General features: G+C 42.2%; 1 protein-coding gene across 3 annotated transcripts in view; it reads left to right on the plus strand.

Moving 5' to 3' along the window:
• lrch4 (leucine-rich repeats and calponin homology (CH) domain containing 4) overlaps nucleotides 1-17,713 on the plus strand; it is a 52,815-nt gene extending 35,102 nt beyond the window's left edge. Inside the window, exons 10-19 of one of the 3 annotated variants that reach the window (XM_080486195.1) lie at nucleotides 6,726-6,872; nucleotides 6,966-7,034; nucleotides 7,136-7,190; nucleotides 7,269-7,335; nucleotides 8,150-8,251; nucleotides 8,365-8,462; nucleotides 8,664-8,801; nucleotides 9,577-9,654; nucleotides 12,947-13,030; nucleotides 17,414-17,713. In XM_080486195.1, the coding sequence (XP_080342321.1) occupies nucleotides 6,726-6,872; nucleotides 6,966-7,034; nucleotides 7,136-7,190; nucleotides 7,269-7,335; nucleotides 8,150-8,251; nucleotides 8,365-8,462; nucleotides 8,664-8,801; nucleotides 9,577-9,654; nucleotides 12,947-13,030; nucleotides 17,414-17,536 (961 nt within the window). In that variant the 3' untranslated portion in view covers nucleotides 17,537-17,713. Of the gene's footprint in view, nucleotides 1-6,725; nucleotides 6,873-6,965; nucleotides 7,035-7,135; nucleotides 7,191-7,268; nucleotides 7,336-8,149; nucleotides 8,252-8,364; nucleotides 8,463-8,663; nucleotides 8,802-9,576; nucleotides 9,655-10,495; nucleotides 12,839-12,946; nucleotides 13,031-17,413 lie in introns of those variants that run through there. The other 2 variants (XM_080486196.1, XM_080486194.1) reach the window with 2 other exon arrangements.
• The last annotated feature ends 418 nt before the right edge of the window (nucleotides 17,714-18,131 follow it).

An 18,131-nucleotide genomic window follows, 5' to 3' on the forward strand; every position in this document is an offset into this window, starting at 1 on the left:
TCTGAACTTTAGTCTTTAACAGGTAAAATGATCAATTGGGTTGAGATCACTGGACTGACTTGGACATTCAAGAATATTCCACTTCTTTGCTTTGATAAAGTCCTGGGTTGCTTTGGCTGGATGTTTTGCGTCATTGTCCATCTGTATTATGAAACGCCGCTCAATCAAATTGGCTGGATTTGAGGAGACGGTCTGTCCCTGAACACCGACTGGTTCTGCCCTGTGTCACATCATCGATAAACACCAGTGACCCTGTGCCACCAGCAGCCATCACACTGCCTCCGCCATGTTTTTCAGACGATGTGGTATGCTGTGGATCACCAGCTGTACCATGCCTTCTCCAAACTTTTTTCTTGCCATCACTCTGTTAGAGGTTAATCTCAGTTTCATCTGTCCAAAGAATGTTGTTCCTGAACTGTGCTGGCTTTTTTAGATGTTTTTTTTAGCAAAGACCAATCGAGCCTTTCTGTTCTTGAGGCTTATGAGTGTCTTGCACCGTGCAGTGGAGCCTCGGTATTTACTCTCATGCAGTCTTCTCTTTATGGTAGACTTGGAAAATGACACGCCACCTCCTGGAGAGTGTTTTTAACTTGGTTGGCTGTTGTGAAGAGGGTTTCTCTTCACCGGGGAAATGATTCTGCCATCATCCACCACTGTTGTCTTCTGTAGACGTCCAGGTCTTTTTCCGTTGCCAAGTTCACCAGAGCTTTCTCTCCTTCTCAGGATGTACCAAACAGTACATTTTGCCACTCTGAATATTGTAGCGATTTCATGGATGTTTTCGTAGGTTAAGGATGTCTTGTTTCACCTGCGACCACATGTTGTCTTAGGAGCAAAATCTTCCAAACGCAAGCACCACACCTGCAGTCAACATCAGGCCTTTAATATGTTTAGTTGATAATGACATAACGAAGGAATTGCCCACACCTGCCCATGCAATGGCTTTTGAGTCAATTGTCCAATTACTTTTAGTCCCTTTTAAAACAGGGTAGCAGAAACTCCTATAAACCCTTCATTTAATCTGAATGTGTATAACCTCAAAGGAAAGCTGAGAGTCTGCACTTTCTGTCCCTGTCAATTATATAACTATAATTGGAATATGTTTCATTAAACAAGTAAAACAAAAGTAATTGTGTCAATGTCCAAATATAAATGGACCTCACTGTATTATGGAGTTTGATTTTGGAGTAACACAACCTTTGTATGACCTTAAATTGAATGAATCAGTACCTAAAGTTGATGGAACAGTTCTGTACACTGGCCAGGGTTTCTCCCCATAGTTCATCTGACAGCAGATCATCTGGCCACACATCTCTGAGATGACTGGTACATGCTGGTGTCTCAAAAGCAGTCACAAAGCGAGAGATCAGATGTTTAGCTGTGAATGGAGGATACCATAGAACAGGGGTAGGGAACCCTGGTCCTCAAGAGCCGCAGCCCTGCCTGTTTTCCATGTCTCCCTGCTCAAACACACCTGAGTTATCATGATGAACCCTGCAGAAAGCTTGATAACGAGCCAATAATTGCTGTCAGCTGTGTTGATGCAAGGACACATTGAAAACGTGCAGGACTGCGGCTCTTGAGGACCAGGGTTCCCCACCCCTGCCATAGAACAATCATGGTTCTGTGGTGTCATTGGGAATCTAGAGACATATTCCCTTACAAAATGCCTGACCTGCAAGTATTGATAAAAATGTGTTTGAATAAGGTGATATTTAGTCTGGACCTCCTCTTCCTCCAGTCCAAAACAAAACACTCCATCCATCAATCCTGGTTTAAGCAAGTGATTGTGTTATTGGGATATAATGATTAAAATTATTTATTGGAAGGTTGTGTTTTTAAAAAAAAAATTTTTTTTTAAAAGCCTCACTAGGGGAGAGGTTTCTGAAACTAACATGGATTTGATTTTTCACCCGAGTGGGGAAACGGCAGACCAGTCATGCTCAGGAGAAAGTGAGAGCCTGAGCATTCGCAGCCCAGTGGTCGTGTCTATATACAGGGAAGCTGAAACCACCCATGTTTACATTCTTCTGGAGGTGGGCTTTAGAAATGTGAGGGGGTTCGTTTGCCCAGGCAAATGAAAAGATAACTGAATCCCCCTTGTTTACAGAAAGATAACGGAAAATAGGTAGGACGGTTTTGAAAGAGATATAGGAACCTTGGAAGTGCAACGATTTTAATAGCATTAATGCATTAATGCATTAATGCGAAATAGGAAGCAAATTCCATTTCTTAGTACAGTAGAACCTCTGACAAGTGGACCTGGTAAGAGCTCCACCCTGTACTGGACACGTCACTGTGGACGGACACATATTTACCTGTTAACACACCTTAATGAGGACAACCTGCCCGACGAGGACAACAGACTGGTTCTCCTGGCAAATTTCAAGCAGAGCGACACTGAAACGGCCAAAATACTTGGGCTGGACCTGATTATTCAAATATTCAGACGTTGTGGTGGTTTCAGGAGATTAGTTTTGAGATCTGAATATTCGCCGGTTCCCCGCAGCACGATGCTGCGCTGCTCTCCACATTACATGTCCGCAGACTGTCCGCAGGCCGCGGGTGATACGCAATTGCATCCATACTCCACTCTGGACTCACTTCCTTAACTTTCCATAACGTAACGTAACGATCCTGAAAATATCTCCACTTCTGCTGCCCGGCGTTCTCCACCGTTCCTAAAGTAATTTATATTTCACTACAGGACTTCTGAGCCTGTAGTGGATCTTTATTTGCTTTTAAATTGTGATTGTTCAGACCGGGAGACGGAGGATCTCCTCACACAAGCGCCCAGTAGCTCTGGAGCATCTGGGTACAGGTCGCATCGTCACAAAATTTGGGCTGTGCCGTCGACCGCAGTGGGTCGGAGCCCGGCGCACAGGATGGATGTCGATTTTGACGTCACGTGTCCTCTACGCACATGAAGGTTTCACTTTCCTTTAATCTGGTCCCACCAAGCAAGGAGGTTATAAAGGATTTATACAAGTTTTTTTTGACATTTCATTGTATTTTGCGCCAAAAAGTGTCATTAAAATGACTATGTTGAGATTGTTGACATTTTCAGTACTAACTGTTCGATCTTGCAAAAATATAGATAATTTCATTACACACACTGTGACCACAACAAAGAAAAACTTTCTAGTGTAAATTTAAAGGTTATTATAGCAATATTTTACCAGTCTGGTCCACTGAGGATGAAACTGGACAGTATGTGGTCCCTGAAGTTAATTAAATCTTATTTAATAATTATTTTGTATACATCTTATGTACATGTGTATATATATATATATATATATATATATATATATATATATATATATATATATACAGTATGTTGTATACATCTTTGTATTGGTTCAGTTATGTGCTTTTAAATCACAATAACATATTTGTTGTTTGGTTCGTTCAATATCAATTTGTCCTCGTGACCTGTCCCTCCGAAGAGAGGACACCTCAAAGGCATAAACTCCCGCTGCTTTACCTCGTGGTGGCTAGGCTAGTTAGCTCGTGGTTAATGTGTAGCCACAAGCAACCACAATATCTAGTCTTCAGACCAGGTATCAATGAGCTCATTTTCCACTTCTTTCTCACTACTCCACACAGTGTTGGGCCTGAACGAGTTCAGTCAACGCTCGTTCATGAACTCGTTCATATTTTGGGCGAACGTTAACTGAACGTACTGCCTGATGAACGTTACTGTGAGTGCGCCCCCATTGGAGTGACGGCGCCTTGTTTGTCTGCTGCTTCTTGTTCGCAGCGTTAGCTTTATTTGTTTACTACCCAGAATGCACTATGCACCACGTCCAATCCTCACCCCCCCCGCTGGAACGATTGTTTACAAACTAACCGAGACCCAGCGTTTCAAGGTGACCAGAGGGCTACTCCCCGCTCCTATCCGGAATCCCAGCTCTCTGTTACCGGGCCTTGGCTGTAGCCCCGCCCCCAGCGAAAGTGCCTACTCTGTCACGGTAAACACAGTGGTCGGCTGGCACAGTCCTTTTCCATTTCCCAGACAGGACATGGGTTATCCTGCTCCTTCGATGAGCTCCGACATTTCCTGGATCCCATCACTGCATGTTTGGTGCCTGTTGCCGGCCTGGATGATGGGAGTCCGGCTCCGCCGCCGCTCCTCTATCCGGCTCCGCCAGCACAGGGTGAATCTCCGAAACCTGACGTAGCTGCTCTCAAACAGATAAGTCGCTATAGAAGCGAGCTCAACTCTGCCGCCAAGCGTGCATGACTAACTGGCAACAAGGCAGCCACACAGTGCCATTAACCATCTGTTTATACAGACCGAGGGACAACAATGTGTTTAGGGTCTACTTTATAAGTTCAGTGTTTCCCCCTGATGTTGTGAAAACCTCGACCTGATTCTTGTTTTATCAAAAAACGCGCTCCGCTTGAGCGTGTTGTTTTCAACGTCTTTTCTCTTTTCATTCTGGTGCAGCAGCTCTTCAACGGCTCCTACCTTCTCCAGCAGTTCTGTTGAGGGCCCTGTAGCACCTGAAGGGTCTGTTCCGACTTGTAAAGCCCGTCGACCTGATTGCAGATCTTGTGGGAAACGTTCTTGCAGATGGGAGTCAGGTCCTCCATATCGCGTCACGTCTATCTTGTATCTTGCCAGAGCAGGTCCAGACTAGAGCCGTTAGCATTAGCGTTAGCTGAAGATGCTGGAGCGGACTTGGCAGTTTTAGGTGTTTTTAGGTGTTTTTGTCAGCATTTCGTTGCATAAATCCAACTGTTTATGTAACTCTTGTGTCAGGGATATTCCCAGACTAAACAAGGTATCAGACTGTCCCTGTACTAAAGGTTGGCAAGGAGGCAGACCTGAAAGCTCATCTACTGAACCTTAATCGCTCCGACATGGAAGGACTGAGCAGCTTGAGGTTCAATCCTTCCATTGGTGTGTGAGTGTTTATATGAATCTGTGTGTGTGAATGGGTGAATATGATTGCCAGGCACTTTGGGAGTTGCTCAAGCAGTGGAAATGTGCGAAAAAGGTGGAATCTGTTTCGAATTTAGGATGTCTCCTGCTTGCTTTTCACTTCAGCTCAGAAATATTAAGTCTCCAAAGTCCCCTCTTGGTAAGATAACCAGGATTAAATTCAAATTAAAAAAAGTCTGTGAAGAATATGAAGATTTTCACTTTAATTTATTTTTACAGATGAATGTTTTTCACTGATAATAGTATGTTTGTTTTATGAAGGGAGAAATCACCAAAATCAGCTAAAACAACTGAAAAGGTTAAAAAAGGACTTCCAATAGTAAAGAGGAAAAAGTTGTTCAAACGTCTAACATTGTGAAAAATGTTACAAACAGCTAAAAGTGAAATAACAAAAGTAGCTTCAAATGAAAAAATGTTAAGTTTATAAATAGTTAAATCAGCTAAAACAGGAATAAAATGCTCGCAATTGTTGATTCAGTTGTAAAATGACATGAATGCAACACAGACATCCATTATGGTTTTACAGGAAAATTAAAAGAAGTTTGTGAGATGTGTTCTCCTCACTGTGAAGGGTCAGCGTGTTTTGTGCAGACCTCACTCTCGGATGGATCAGAGTCTTTGGCCTCTCAGACCCTCACTTGGATTTTAGGGGACATTCAGCTTCCACTGGCGGATGTTTCACATGTTGGCCGACTGCACATCCTGTGGGACTTCTCAAAATAGACTGGAGGATCCTCAAACTGTAACATCCAAAACCTTCAGAATAAAAGCTCACAGTTCCAGTTAAAAGAAATGTTTTAGTTACAATGCTGCTGATGTTCACCCTCATTGAGTATATTGATAAACTCCAGACACAACCACTGTCAATGGACCAAACAGGTTTAGAACTGACTTCTGATGTGAGCAGCAGTTCTGTGGTGAATTAATTATCACAAAGTCTGAAGATTGACTTTGTGAACCCAGCCTGACACTCACAGCAGTGACGTCATGTAACATAATGTCACTAACACACTGTCAGTTTAAGCAGAATATCGACCTCATTATCAAATGCTGCACTTGACAAAACTTGAAAAGAAAAATGATGTCAAGACTGTAGAAAAACAGTAAAATTCAGCTTTTCAATCAAAATTAATATGAATAGAAGTGAGTAAAGAGAACCACGAATGTAGTGATGAAAGCGCCTCAGATATGTTTGATGTGAAGCAAAGAACATTAGTATAACTAAAACAGTTCAAACTGTTTGTTGGAAAATCTGGAGGAAGTTAAAATAAAAGTCAAAAGAATCATTTAGCATGTGTGTAGCAGATAAAATGGTGAAAACATCCTGATAATTCTGATCTCAGTAGATTTATCTCACTCACCGTTAAGACGAGCGGGGAACTTATCTGGCAACTTGCCAATTAATTTTTCATTGATTATTATTTGAGGAAATAATGAAAATGATCCACATCACCTCTAAAACATTGATCAGGACAAAAAGAGACGAACAGCACAGACTTTATGTGAAGACTGAGAAGTACAAACAAAAGAAATACAACCCATCTGATGATGTGTACCTTCTTTCATTGTTTTTAAAGTAACATTTGATGGTTTTAAAGAACTGGAAATGTTTCGCTGAAAAGTTCTACAGGAATGAAACATTTTGAGTTTGTCAAGGTTTTCACCTCCAAACATCACATTTTATTGTGTATGGCTCAAATCTGTTTATTTACACAAACAGCACAGTGTGAAAAGAGTCTCAGTTCAGTTTCCTCCGTCTCTGTGGTCACTGTGGTAGACCGAGCCTCAGCGTGGACGTGGGCTCCTCACAGTCCTCGTCTCCTCTGTCGCCGTCCAGCCCGACCCTGGAGGAGCGGCGGAGGCCCGGCACCCTGTTCATCTGGCAGGAGAGAGAGCGCCTGCAGCAGCAGAGGGAGAAGAGCAGGTCAGCTGGCATCATTTCCTACAATGTCTCAGGCCACTCCCTCCTCTTTGGTTTCTAACTATACGCTCTCATGGCGAATTGGGTCATTTTCAGTTTGGTGAAGCAATCCTCCAAAACAGGAAGTCATGTGTCCTCCGCAGCAGAGACAGGAAGCAGCTCGTGGTGAGTGAGGCCTTGAGGCAGATAAACACCAGACACAAACACTTCTGTAGCCTCACGTATGTCGTGGCGCAGATTTAAATGTAGTGTGTGTCTCCCCCTAGTGGTGGATCCCCAGAGAGCAGCAGCTCCCCATCCAGCCTGAGGCAAAGCAGTGCGGTGAGTTTCAGTCGCCACAGGAGGAGGAAGCAGAGGATCTCAGTCACAACATGTCTTCACTCTCCTCTTTGTTTGTAGAGTCCCGATCTGTCCAACTCGGTGGTGTCTCCGTCACTTCTTCTTCAGAGGTCCATCAACAGGACAGGTACCACCCTCTCAGAGCTCCTCCGTCACATTAACCATTCATTGAAAATGTCTTGATTCTCCTCTAAACAAAGATGGTGCAAGGACCTCGTGGGATTTCTCACAGCATTTACATTAATCATACATATATTTTCACATATGACCTTAACCTTATGATGAGCCACATCTTTAAGGTACTCTGATGAACAATATTAAAAATACATTTAGTTTGTTTACAAGCCAAAACATAAAGGCCATGGATGAAAGTCCTGCCCGCCTACTGTAAAACATGGTGGCGGTACCATCATGCTGCTCTGCTGCTACAGGCACTGAACATATTATTAGAATAAAGAAATACTGCGAGTACTATGGAACATATTGAGTTCCACATCAGATTAAACCAGAAACCGCATGGCTGCAAGTACGTGTATAGAAACGTTGAACACAACTTCAACAACTACCAAAGTAAAAGACTCAGGGTCGAGCTCATTTAGGTCCGAGGCCACAGCAGAGTGATAATCTGTAAATACACCTCACGTTCTTTTATTTGACTTTGTTGTCAAAAGATTTTGAAAAGTGTGCATTTGATGAAAGGTTAAACATTTCAAAGATTGTGATTGTTGTTTTTTAATGAAGCCTCAGTGTTGATTTTCTTTGGTTACTTCCATTCCAGCCGATGCTGTTACTGCTCCCAACCTGTGATGAGAAACTATGAATGAATAGTCTTGTAAAACTGCTGCCGAGTAATGAGAGAGAGAGCCCCAGCCGATTGTGTCTGATTCTGAATCCTGAAGGTCTCAATGCTTCTGACTGAGTTTCTTTGTAATGTGTGTCAGACCCTCCCTCTTCCCCGAAGACGTCTCCTCCTCCAGGCCAGGCCCACAAACCCAACAGCTTCCTGTTCCGGGCCTCGTCCCGCAGCAACGTCAAAACCACAGGTACACACATACTCACACACGCACACACACACACACACACACACACACACACACACACACACACACACACACACACACACACACACTAAAGCAAACTATCTGTGTTTCCTCAGGATCCGTCTTCAGTCTTGCTGAATCAGGCAGAAGCGAGTCTCGCTCCATGCTGCGTTCTCCTAAAGAGGAGCGAGCAGACATCTCACAGCTACGCAGGGTAAGCACACACACACACACACACACACACACACACACACACACACACACACACACACACACACACACACACACACACACACACACACACACACACACACACACACACACACACACACACACACACTACCATAAGCTTCCTGATGTGTGGCTGTAATAAACTGTCTGATGACGTGTTTGAGTTCTGCCTCTGGGCCCTCAGACTCTGGAGTCCCGGCTGCAGGTCACTCTGTCGGAGGATCTGGGTGAGGCCTTGTCCAACGGCACTGTCCTCTGCCAGTTGGTGAATCACATTCGTCCTCGCTCCGTGTCCATCATCCACATCCCGTCTCCTGCAGTGGTGAGTCCTGAAGACACACGTGTGTTCAGAGACGACTGAGGAAGCGTCACTAGCTTTACTTTAACAAAGAAACAGAAGGTAAAAATAAGAAAGCTAAATTGCAACAAGATAAAAAATAAAAGAATTACTCTACCAATAGAAAAGTAAATAAACTAAGCAATCAGTAAATAAAAGAACTAGAAGGAACACTTAGTAGAGCGCATACCGTCCCCATGTAAACCAATGAGTTTATACACTCCTTCCATCTTTTGTCACGGTCATTTGAATTGAACTTCATGTTACCACTGCCTGACACACACGTACACACAATTTACAATTTATGTGTGACCCCCTCCTCCCCGACCTTTGACCCCCCCAACTGCTACCCAGGCTAATGACGCCACTGCATCGTGTGTTGCAACACAAACGGAACATTTTGGCTTTGGGTTGACATCGATGGAATTAAAACTGTTATGACAAAGATACGCTTTTGACCTTTTTGTGACCTTGACCTTTGACCTAATGGCTCTCAAAAGTTAACGGAACCATCCTTGGATAAAGACGAATCGTTCTTGAAAATTTAATGCAATTGGGGTCAAACGTTTGTGTGAAAAGTTGGTCAAATACATTCAAACCACCCATAAATAAAGCCAGACTGGAAATGTTCTCATGTTACGACCAGCCAGTGAAACTTCTGACTGCAGGTCTGGTGTGGAAAGAGAATTAACAGAGTTTGGTGTGTGTGTGTATGTGTGTGTGTTTGTTTGTTTGTTTGTGTGTGTGTGTGTGTTTTCAGGCCAAACTGAGTCCAGCAAAGTGTCGACTCAATGTGGAAAACTTCCTCGCTGCTTGTCGGAAGCTGGGCGTGACGGAGGTAAAACTCTTTGTTTCCAGATATTCCTTCTTCATGTGCTGCGAGCGGCTCTGTGACGTTTGTGTTTTCATGTCAGCTTTGGACTGTCACAGTCTGAAGCTCTTTACTTCAGTCCCTACAGGAAATGTGAACATATATTCTGTTTCATCTGGGCTGAGGAGACAAAGCACGGAGTATTAAAACAATGAGCTGGAGTGAATGTCACTGACGTTTAGCGTCATTAATGTTCGATATGAATCACCACAATCCGACACTTTTCTACAATCTTTCACACAATGTTTTCTTTATATGGAAGTAAATCTCAGTATCCAGTATTTATCTTATCACAGGAAGATGTTACATGACATCAATTTATTTAGGAGGCAACTGTTTTTTGTTTTGTTTTATTTTCCCTATTGGATTAATAAAGAATTCCATTCAAACTTTTTGTTGTCCCTTTGGACTTCCAATTTCTGCAAAATAAAAAAATTGTACCCCACAAATACTCACATGAGAAGAACTCGAGCCAAAATTCCATCTAAAATTTAAAAAAAAAAAAAAAAGTTCGAATGAATATTTTCCCTTAATAACCTCAATGAAAAGGTGAAAGATCCTGAAGGGACTGAAAATATCTGCTGTGAGAGTCCAAACCTTATTTTAACCAACTTCCTCTGTGTCCCTCTGACGTGTGTGTGTGTGTGTGTGTGTGTGTGTGTGTGTGTGTGTGTGTGTGTGTGTGTGTGTGTGTGTGTGTGTGTGTGTGTGTGTGTGTGTGTGTGTGTGTGTGTGTGTGTGTGTGTGTGTGTGTGTGTGTGTGTGTGTGTGTGTGTGTGTGTGTGTGTGTGTGTGTGTGTGTGTGTAGACTGAGGTGTGTGTGTCCTCTGATGTGCTTCTGTGTAAGCTGCCCGCTGTGCTGCGCTGTGTGACGGCCCTGCTGGCTGTGGAGTGTGGGGGGACAGTGGGGGACGAGGACGGGTCCCGCTGTCCTTCCTCGCCTGCGTCCTGCTCCTCTTCGTCTTCGTCCTCGTCGTCGCCTCTGTCCACAGACTTCCTGCTCTTCTACTGCGCAGCCATGGTGCTGCTCTACATCCTGTACTGCTACCTGCTCGTCTAAAGCTCACAGCTCCTGACATGTGGGACCAAGTCCACGGAGACACTCACACACTCAGGTGACAGCTGAGAGAGAGCGAGAGCGAGAGAGAGAGAGAGATTCAGTTTATCTCAGAGCAACCCTGCAGCTGGAGAACAGCTGTGTGCATGTAGACGTCCTGGACAGTAAACATCTGGGTGGCTGTGGTGGCTCAGCTGCTCCCCCTGCTGGAAGCTGCAGAGACTGGACCATGAATGTCATTTTTTTTTTAGCTTTAGACACAAATGATGTAGGTCATTAAAAGGCCGGCAGCCACGTGTCGGCGTGACACGGCTCAATCAGTGCCTGTTAACGTGTTTGTGTGTGGGCGGGGCGGACCAGCAGGGGGCGCTGTGGGCGCGGCCCTCCTGCAAACAGACGGTACGAACCTCCAGGAGACTCTCCGGAAAGTCTTCATGTTCCCGAACAGCCAATTCATGGTTGTACAAATGTAAACAAGTTATTAAATTATTGCCTTTTAATTTATTTTGACGTTCGCTTTGAGTTTATTTTTGTTTCTGTGGGGGAACAGCAAAGGTTTCACCTTCACGGGTGGTCGTCTAAAGAGTTCATCTAAGAGGCGCTGCACTGGTACAATGAAGCATGGAACACTATCGATTTAGGGAAAAAATACAAGTCAAAGTTCACATTAAATGCTTTTATTTGACTAAATATGATACAATCAAGAAATTAAGTGTTTTGCAGTCAACTCATCTGGTCTTGTAACAGAGGTTCTGCAGCTTTCCTTGTGCTCCTATTCCTCCATGCCGATGTTATGTTGTCAGCACAAGCTTTGCTATCACACCTGCTCTCTCAGCCATAAGCAGTACTGCCACCTGCTGGCCGGTTTCAGGTTACAGTGACTTGTGGTGGTGGGGGGGTACTTATTAGCATTACAGCCAGATTAGACTCCACTGACATACCGAGATGAATTGGTCCAGTCAGCGTCGTAATAAAGGCCTAATAACGTGGGAAAGATAGTTGACTGGTTGACTCTTTGCTGTGGTGAAGGCCTCTGCTGTTTCCTCCAAGCCGTGTCTGCTTCCTGCTCAGTCAAGCTCAACGTGTGCACATGAACTGAAACCACCTTAAACTACCCAGAATCTGAGAGCAGGCTGGGTTCAGGGTTTCACTTTTCTAAAGCTCAGATCTGCTGGAAGGAACCCGTCCAGATGCTCAAGCTCAAAAGTTACAAAAGAAAACCCCATCAACAAACCACTTTAATTAACCTTTGTCCTTTTTAATGGCTGACTCTCCTTCCTCAGAGTGTTCAGGGTTAAATATCGATGTGGACAGTATCCTACCGTTTTTATATGTCCCACTGAATAAATTGGAGCTCATTAAAATGTCTGTTTTAACCTTTAAGCAGGCTGAGCTGAGGACGGGGATTCGAACCGTCCAACGTGAGAGAAGCGGCTGTTAGCGGAGGAAGTTTGTTAGCTTCTGTTAGCCAGAACGACGTTTGACCAAATCTGCTGCTATTGGCTCACTAACACAGCACATTCCCACTTCTTAGGCTGTTAGTTGACGCGTTCTGTGGTTTGGGTTTTGTTCGTTGGCTGCGTCAGCATCACTTAACTAACAGAAGCTAAGAGGGTAGGTTAACAGTTCGGAGCTTCATCCGGAGGAAAACGACTTCCAGGACTCAAAAAGCGATGCGTTTGTTTCAGATGAATGAAATGACATTTTCTATAGCATTTCTTTGACCGACTTTATCTTGAGGAGACTAAATACCAGAAGCCATTCAGGTCAACCTGCACACTGTCTTTTATACGTCCGTCCTTTGTATGTCGCAGGCTGCCTTTTGTCCACAGCTCTGCTCTTCTCTAACGTCGCTGTAAAAACTTTCCAGAAGCTTTTCTAGCAGTTCACATGTTTGTTTGTTTTATAAGTCAGAGCTACTTGCTGGTTTACGCCAGATATATTCTTAAACCTGTTGGATCAGAAACACTGTTGTATTTTATACCTTTACATTACCCTTGTATTAATATTAAGAAACCTTTTGAGTTTATATCGATCTATATGTAAAGTTTTCCCGTGATGGAGAAGAGATTAAAAAGGAAACCTGAGTGTGTTTTTCTGCTTGTGCTTTTTGTGCTTGTCCAGAGAAATGAAGCGTCTGCTGCTCTTTATGTTTCCCCCAAGACAGGAAGTTCATCTCTATACATTCACCTCACTTTACAGCATAAGATCAGGGGGCGAGAGAAGCCCCTGGCTACGGCGTCGATGAACTCAACGTGCCTCAACGTGGGCGGAGTCAACGTTGAGGTGGGTTGGGTTTGTGGGAGACGTGCTTGGTCTCGTATCCGCTTAAACTACAGTGCCTGTTTACATTGCGTATTACGGTAAAGCAGTCAGAAGCCGACGGGAGCTTCGTGGTGCGTTCAAGTACACCTCAGTTGCAAGCATATATCCCAACAGTACTATACAGGATTATTGTAACGAAAATTCATCAAAAATCGAATTGTTTTCAGCAAACTTCACCACATTCTTGTTCTACAGGCTCCCAGGTACCTGTGGGTCAATTTTCAACCAGAATCACTCTGGCATTTTCTCACAATTACACACTGAATTCACACCAAGCTATACATGGTACTGTACATCCATAAATGCATAGAAAATCAAATAGTTTTCAGAAAACTGCACACATTCCTCTTCTACCGGCCCCTAAGTACCTCAGTACCAATTTTCAACTGGAATCACAGTAGCATTTTCTCACTATTATGAAATAAAATATTCAATTGATAAGAGTACTATAAAGGTTTATTGCCAAAAAATTCATAGAAAATCAAATTGTTTTCAGCAAACTGCACCACATTCTTATTCTACAGTCTCTCAGGTACCTCTGTGTCAACTTTCAATTGGATTCACTGAGCATTTTCTCACAACTACACACTGAATTCACACCAACATAAACAACATATACAGTCCTGTACAAGCTTTTTATACCATAAATTCAGAGAAAATCTAATTGTTTTCAGCAAACTGCACCAGATTCTTGTCCTACAGGCCCACAGGTACCTCGGAAAGCAGCACGAGACGAGGTCATGAAGAGCTCAAAAATCACTTTTAGGCAACGTTTTGGAGAAGCAGAGGCTCAAAACAGCAGGTGGATTGGATTACATGGGGGGATTAGAATCTGGGGGCATGAAGCCCGTTTACCCGTAATAATCCATCAATTAGCCACGTCATTGTAAAAGCCCCAGGGTTCAAAGTGTGTGAAGAAAGTAGTGGCTTATAGTCCGAAACTTATGTTATATTGTGAGAGTCGTTTTGTGACTGTAATTCAGCTGTGAACAAATGTAGTGATCACACACACACACACACACACACCTTGAGAACATGGGTGTCAAACATACGTCCAGGGGCCAGAACCAGCACGTCAAACAAGTACTAACAAAACATTCATTTGAATTTACTACTATGAGTATCTGTACTATTCGGTTCTGTTTAAGGAGGATTAGTGGATATAACAGCGAGATGTCAGTGAAATAACATTAGCTGTGAGGGTGAATCTATGAAAACATGCATGAAGGCTGCAGGAATCAACAAGATGATAGAATAGAAACACAGCGGTAGAAATATTTCTAGATCTTTGTTTGCAACAATTTCACTACCTTATGTTCTTGTAAATGTTTCTAATGGTAAAACGTTGAAAAGTTTTTGGCTAAAGAACTGGATTTATTTAGGTTTTGTGAAATGTTTTCAACAATTATAGAACCATCTCTCTTCCCACCCTGATAAAGAGAGGATTGTACTTATTTCAATATTTTGTTCTAATTTGCTCCTCCTGACGAGCTTATAATGAACTACAATGAAATTGAAGGCAAACATGCAAACTCTTTAGACACTGGTGTGTGGTTATTCCTATTCCAGGTTAACACGCTGAACTGCAGGATATTTACCTTTGCCAACAAGGGGAAATAAATGGGGTGAAGATTATGTATTTGGCTGGACCAACTTTTCACAAAAACGATTCACCCGAATTGCATGAAATCTTCAGGGATGATTTGTCATCATCCAAGGACCAGTGGCGAGCCATTTCTGAATTAATTCCCAAAATACTGTGAAAAAATTAACACAGAAATTGTAAAATTTGTGTACATCTGTGTCAAACACTGATGTTGGGATTTATGGTTGGTTATTAGCATTAAATTACTGTAAGTAATAGATTACTGAAAGCAATAAATTACTGGAAGTAATTTATGAAAAATTTAAATTATTAATGGAAGTAAACGGTCATTTACTCATTAACAACTCTTAAAGTAATTGAGTAATTACTTAAAAGTTAATAAATTATCAAAAATTATTTATCAATGAAAAATTATTAATTTGAATAAATTTGTTATTTATCTATTAATAATAAATCGGGGCACCACCAGATAAACTGGAAATAGCTAATACAAAAATATCAGTCTCGTTTGTAAAAGGTTTATTTAAGTAAGTTAATATTTCTGTGTAAAATATAACAATCTTAAATAAAAGGGAAGGTGTGAGATCCGAGCACAGATTGTTACAAACCAGTGAATTGTCAACAATAAATACACAATAATCACCAAGAAGCGTTCAATTCAGCTAACAGGCGTTTATTAACAAAATGTATTAATTCATAAATAATTCTGAAATCATTCCATAAATCAACACATTCAAGTAGCAAACGACATCTAACACGGAGATCTAATCTATTGAACAGCAAACACTATGTACAAAGAGAGTGTGTGTGTGTGTGTGTGTGTGTGTGTGTGTGTGTGTGTGTGTGTGTGTGTGTGTGTGTGTGTGTGTGTGTGTGTGTGTGTGTGTGTGTGTGTGTGTGTGTGTGTGTGTGTGTAAATCCCAACACTGATTACATGAAGAAATTCAAATGACAAATGATGGAAAGAGTGGTGTGGTTGATCAAATAACCTTGTCATCCATCGGTTTCCATGGTGACAAATGTGGCGTTGGTGAAGGTATTCGGTCTACCAAGTGCTGAATTACTTTATATTCCACAGAGTGTGGTAGTAATTCTGATTTGATGCAATCTGGTTTAGCTGCCTGGTGGATGAATGAATGAATGAATGAATGAATGAATGAATGAATGGATGGATGGATGGATGGATGGATGGATGGATGGTTTATTTTCGTTACAGTTACAGTTTCAGGGCGAAAGTTGAATTTCCGTGCATTCAGTTCACAGTGCTTTGGAGTTCACACACACACACACACATGTTTTTTGTTTTTCACACTATCTGGAGCCGAAATGGGTCCAGGCAGAAGCCAAGGCTTATTTCTGCTCCTCCCTTAAAAACCCATAAAGGTACCCAGGACACCAGTGGTACAAGAGAAAAAAACTAAACATAACAGAGGTAAAATGGAAAAAAATACAAACATATAGAACATACTAAAAGTAATACAAGAGAAAAACAAAACAAAAGTAACAGAAATCATTTTTCATTAAAACCATTAATTATTTTACTTTTAAATTTTTTTTTTTTGAAGCACAACAAAAATTTACACAATATTAAGTCGTCACTAAGTCCATTCCATAAAATGACTCCCAGAAAGGAAACACATCTATATTTATCTCGCACTATCTCTTTCAAATACACACAATCCTCTTAAATAAGAATTGTTTTCTCTTAATTGAAAAAGAAATGGAATAGCTGTTGGGAAGACTTTTATTCTTCACTTGAAATAGTATTTCTTATGTTTTTAGATATACAATATCTATGAATTTTAAGGTACAAGAGTCTATGAATAGTTTATTAGTGTTTTCTCGATAGGAAGCTTTATTTATTATTCTATTAATTCTTTTCTGGAGTTTAATGAGGGTATATATGTGTTCTATATGTACTTCCCCAAACCTCAACACAATAAATGGCATAATAAGTGAGGAATACAATATGCACAAACTTTTCTTGTTCAGAAAGTCGCTTGTTTTATAAATAATACCAATAGTTTTAGATCATTTATTTTTTTTTATATATTCTATATATAATATGTGTCTTCCAACTGAATTTATCATCTAGGAGTACCCCCAGGAATCTGGTCTCTTACACTCTTTCAATTCTTATTCCATTTAGGATCAATTGAATGTCACAATTGGTCCGAGTCCCACCAAATACCATACATTTAGTTTTATTTTCATTTAATGATAACTTATTAATATCAAACTATTGTTTTCACATCATCATCTCCTTTCCTACGTTTGTCAACAGTAATTTAATGTCTTGTCCTGTGGAATATAAAGTTGTATCATCTGCAAATATTATACATTTCAATTTATTAAATAGTGTACAGATATCATTTAAATAAAGTATAAAAATCCATCATTAGACGAAAAATCTGCAGTGTCAGATTGAAATGAGAATCTCTGCTTCTAACTGCCTCTCAGCCTGTGTGTGCACGCTTTCCCGTCATGTTCTGTGTTTCAGTTCACTGCTCAGAATGATCCTGCCACATAAATCAGGCTGATTTACTCCACCTTCAGGACCTCCACCTTCAGTGTGTGTGTGTGTAAAACAGCTGAAGACCTAAGAAGCTGTTCTCACATAACTGATCCCGGGTAACACGCCGCAGACAAAAGCTCTGCTGCCAAACTGCAGTGAGAGTGTGAGTGAATTCACCCAGCTTGGTTTCTCATTGAGTGTGGCTCCTGTTTCTTCCCGGCAGGATCCCGGTTCGTCTCAGCTCATGATGGAGGACGAGTGGCTGAGCCGCATCGCACAGACGGTCCACGTGCTGCTCGACCTGGTGGACAACAAACCAGAAAGACCTGCAGCCGCCTCAGTGTGAAATCATCTGAATGACACAAGCAACTGTGTTCACCTGTCCAACGTCAAGCATCCCATCATTCAAACACGTTTTAACTCAACTCTGGGTCGTTATTTTTCTCAAGGTACACAAATCTGAAATTGGAAAAAGAGTGCAGCTTTGTTTGTGGTAATAAATAATGTCTCACAGAAAGAAGCTAAAAAAGGACTTTTATTCATTCTGATACACGCAGAACAAGTTACCAACACATAATATCACTCAGTCAGCCTACTTCCACCCGCACAATACTCCCCGCCCTCGCTCCTCCCTGTTACCCCAGCAGCACTGCCACAGTCGTCCAGCCTCTGGTCACCTCCCGGCTGGACGACTGCAGCGCCCTCTGTCTGGTCTCCCCCTCAAATCACAAACTCCAGCTGGTCCAAAACGCCGCCTACATCAGTGGTTCTCAGCCTTTTTGGGGTCCTGGACCCCCTGCATGTTTAAGATCAACCCTGAGGACCCCCCACCCCCACCCCTGTAAATGTCATAGGACAGTTATTCCCCCCCCCCCCTCCCCCCGAGGGCAAAATCAGACCAGCAGGTCAAACCAAGGGTCGGAACAGTCGCGGGTTTTTTA

Source organism: Lipophrys pholis (assembly GCF_963383615.2).
Source record: "Lipophrys pholis genome assembly, chromosome: 18".
NCBI classification, from domain to species: Eukaryota; Metazoa; Chordata; class Actinopteri; order Blenniiformes; family Blenniidae; genus Lipophrys; species Lipophrys pholis.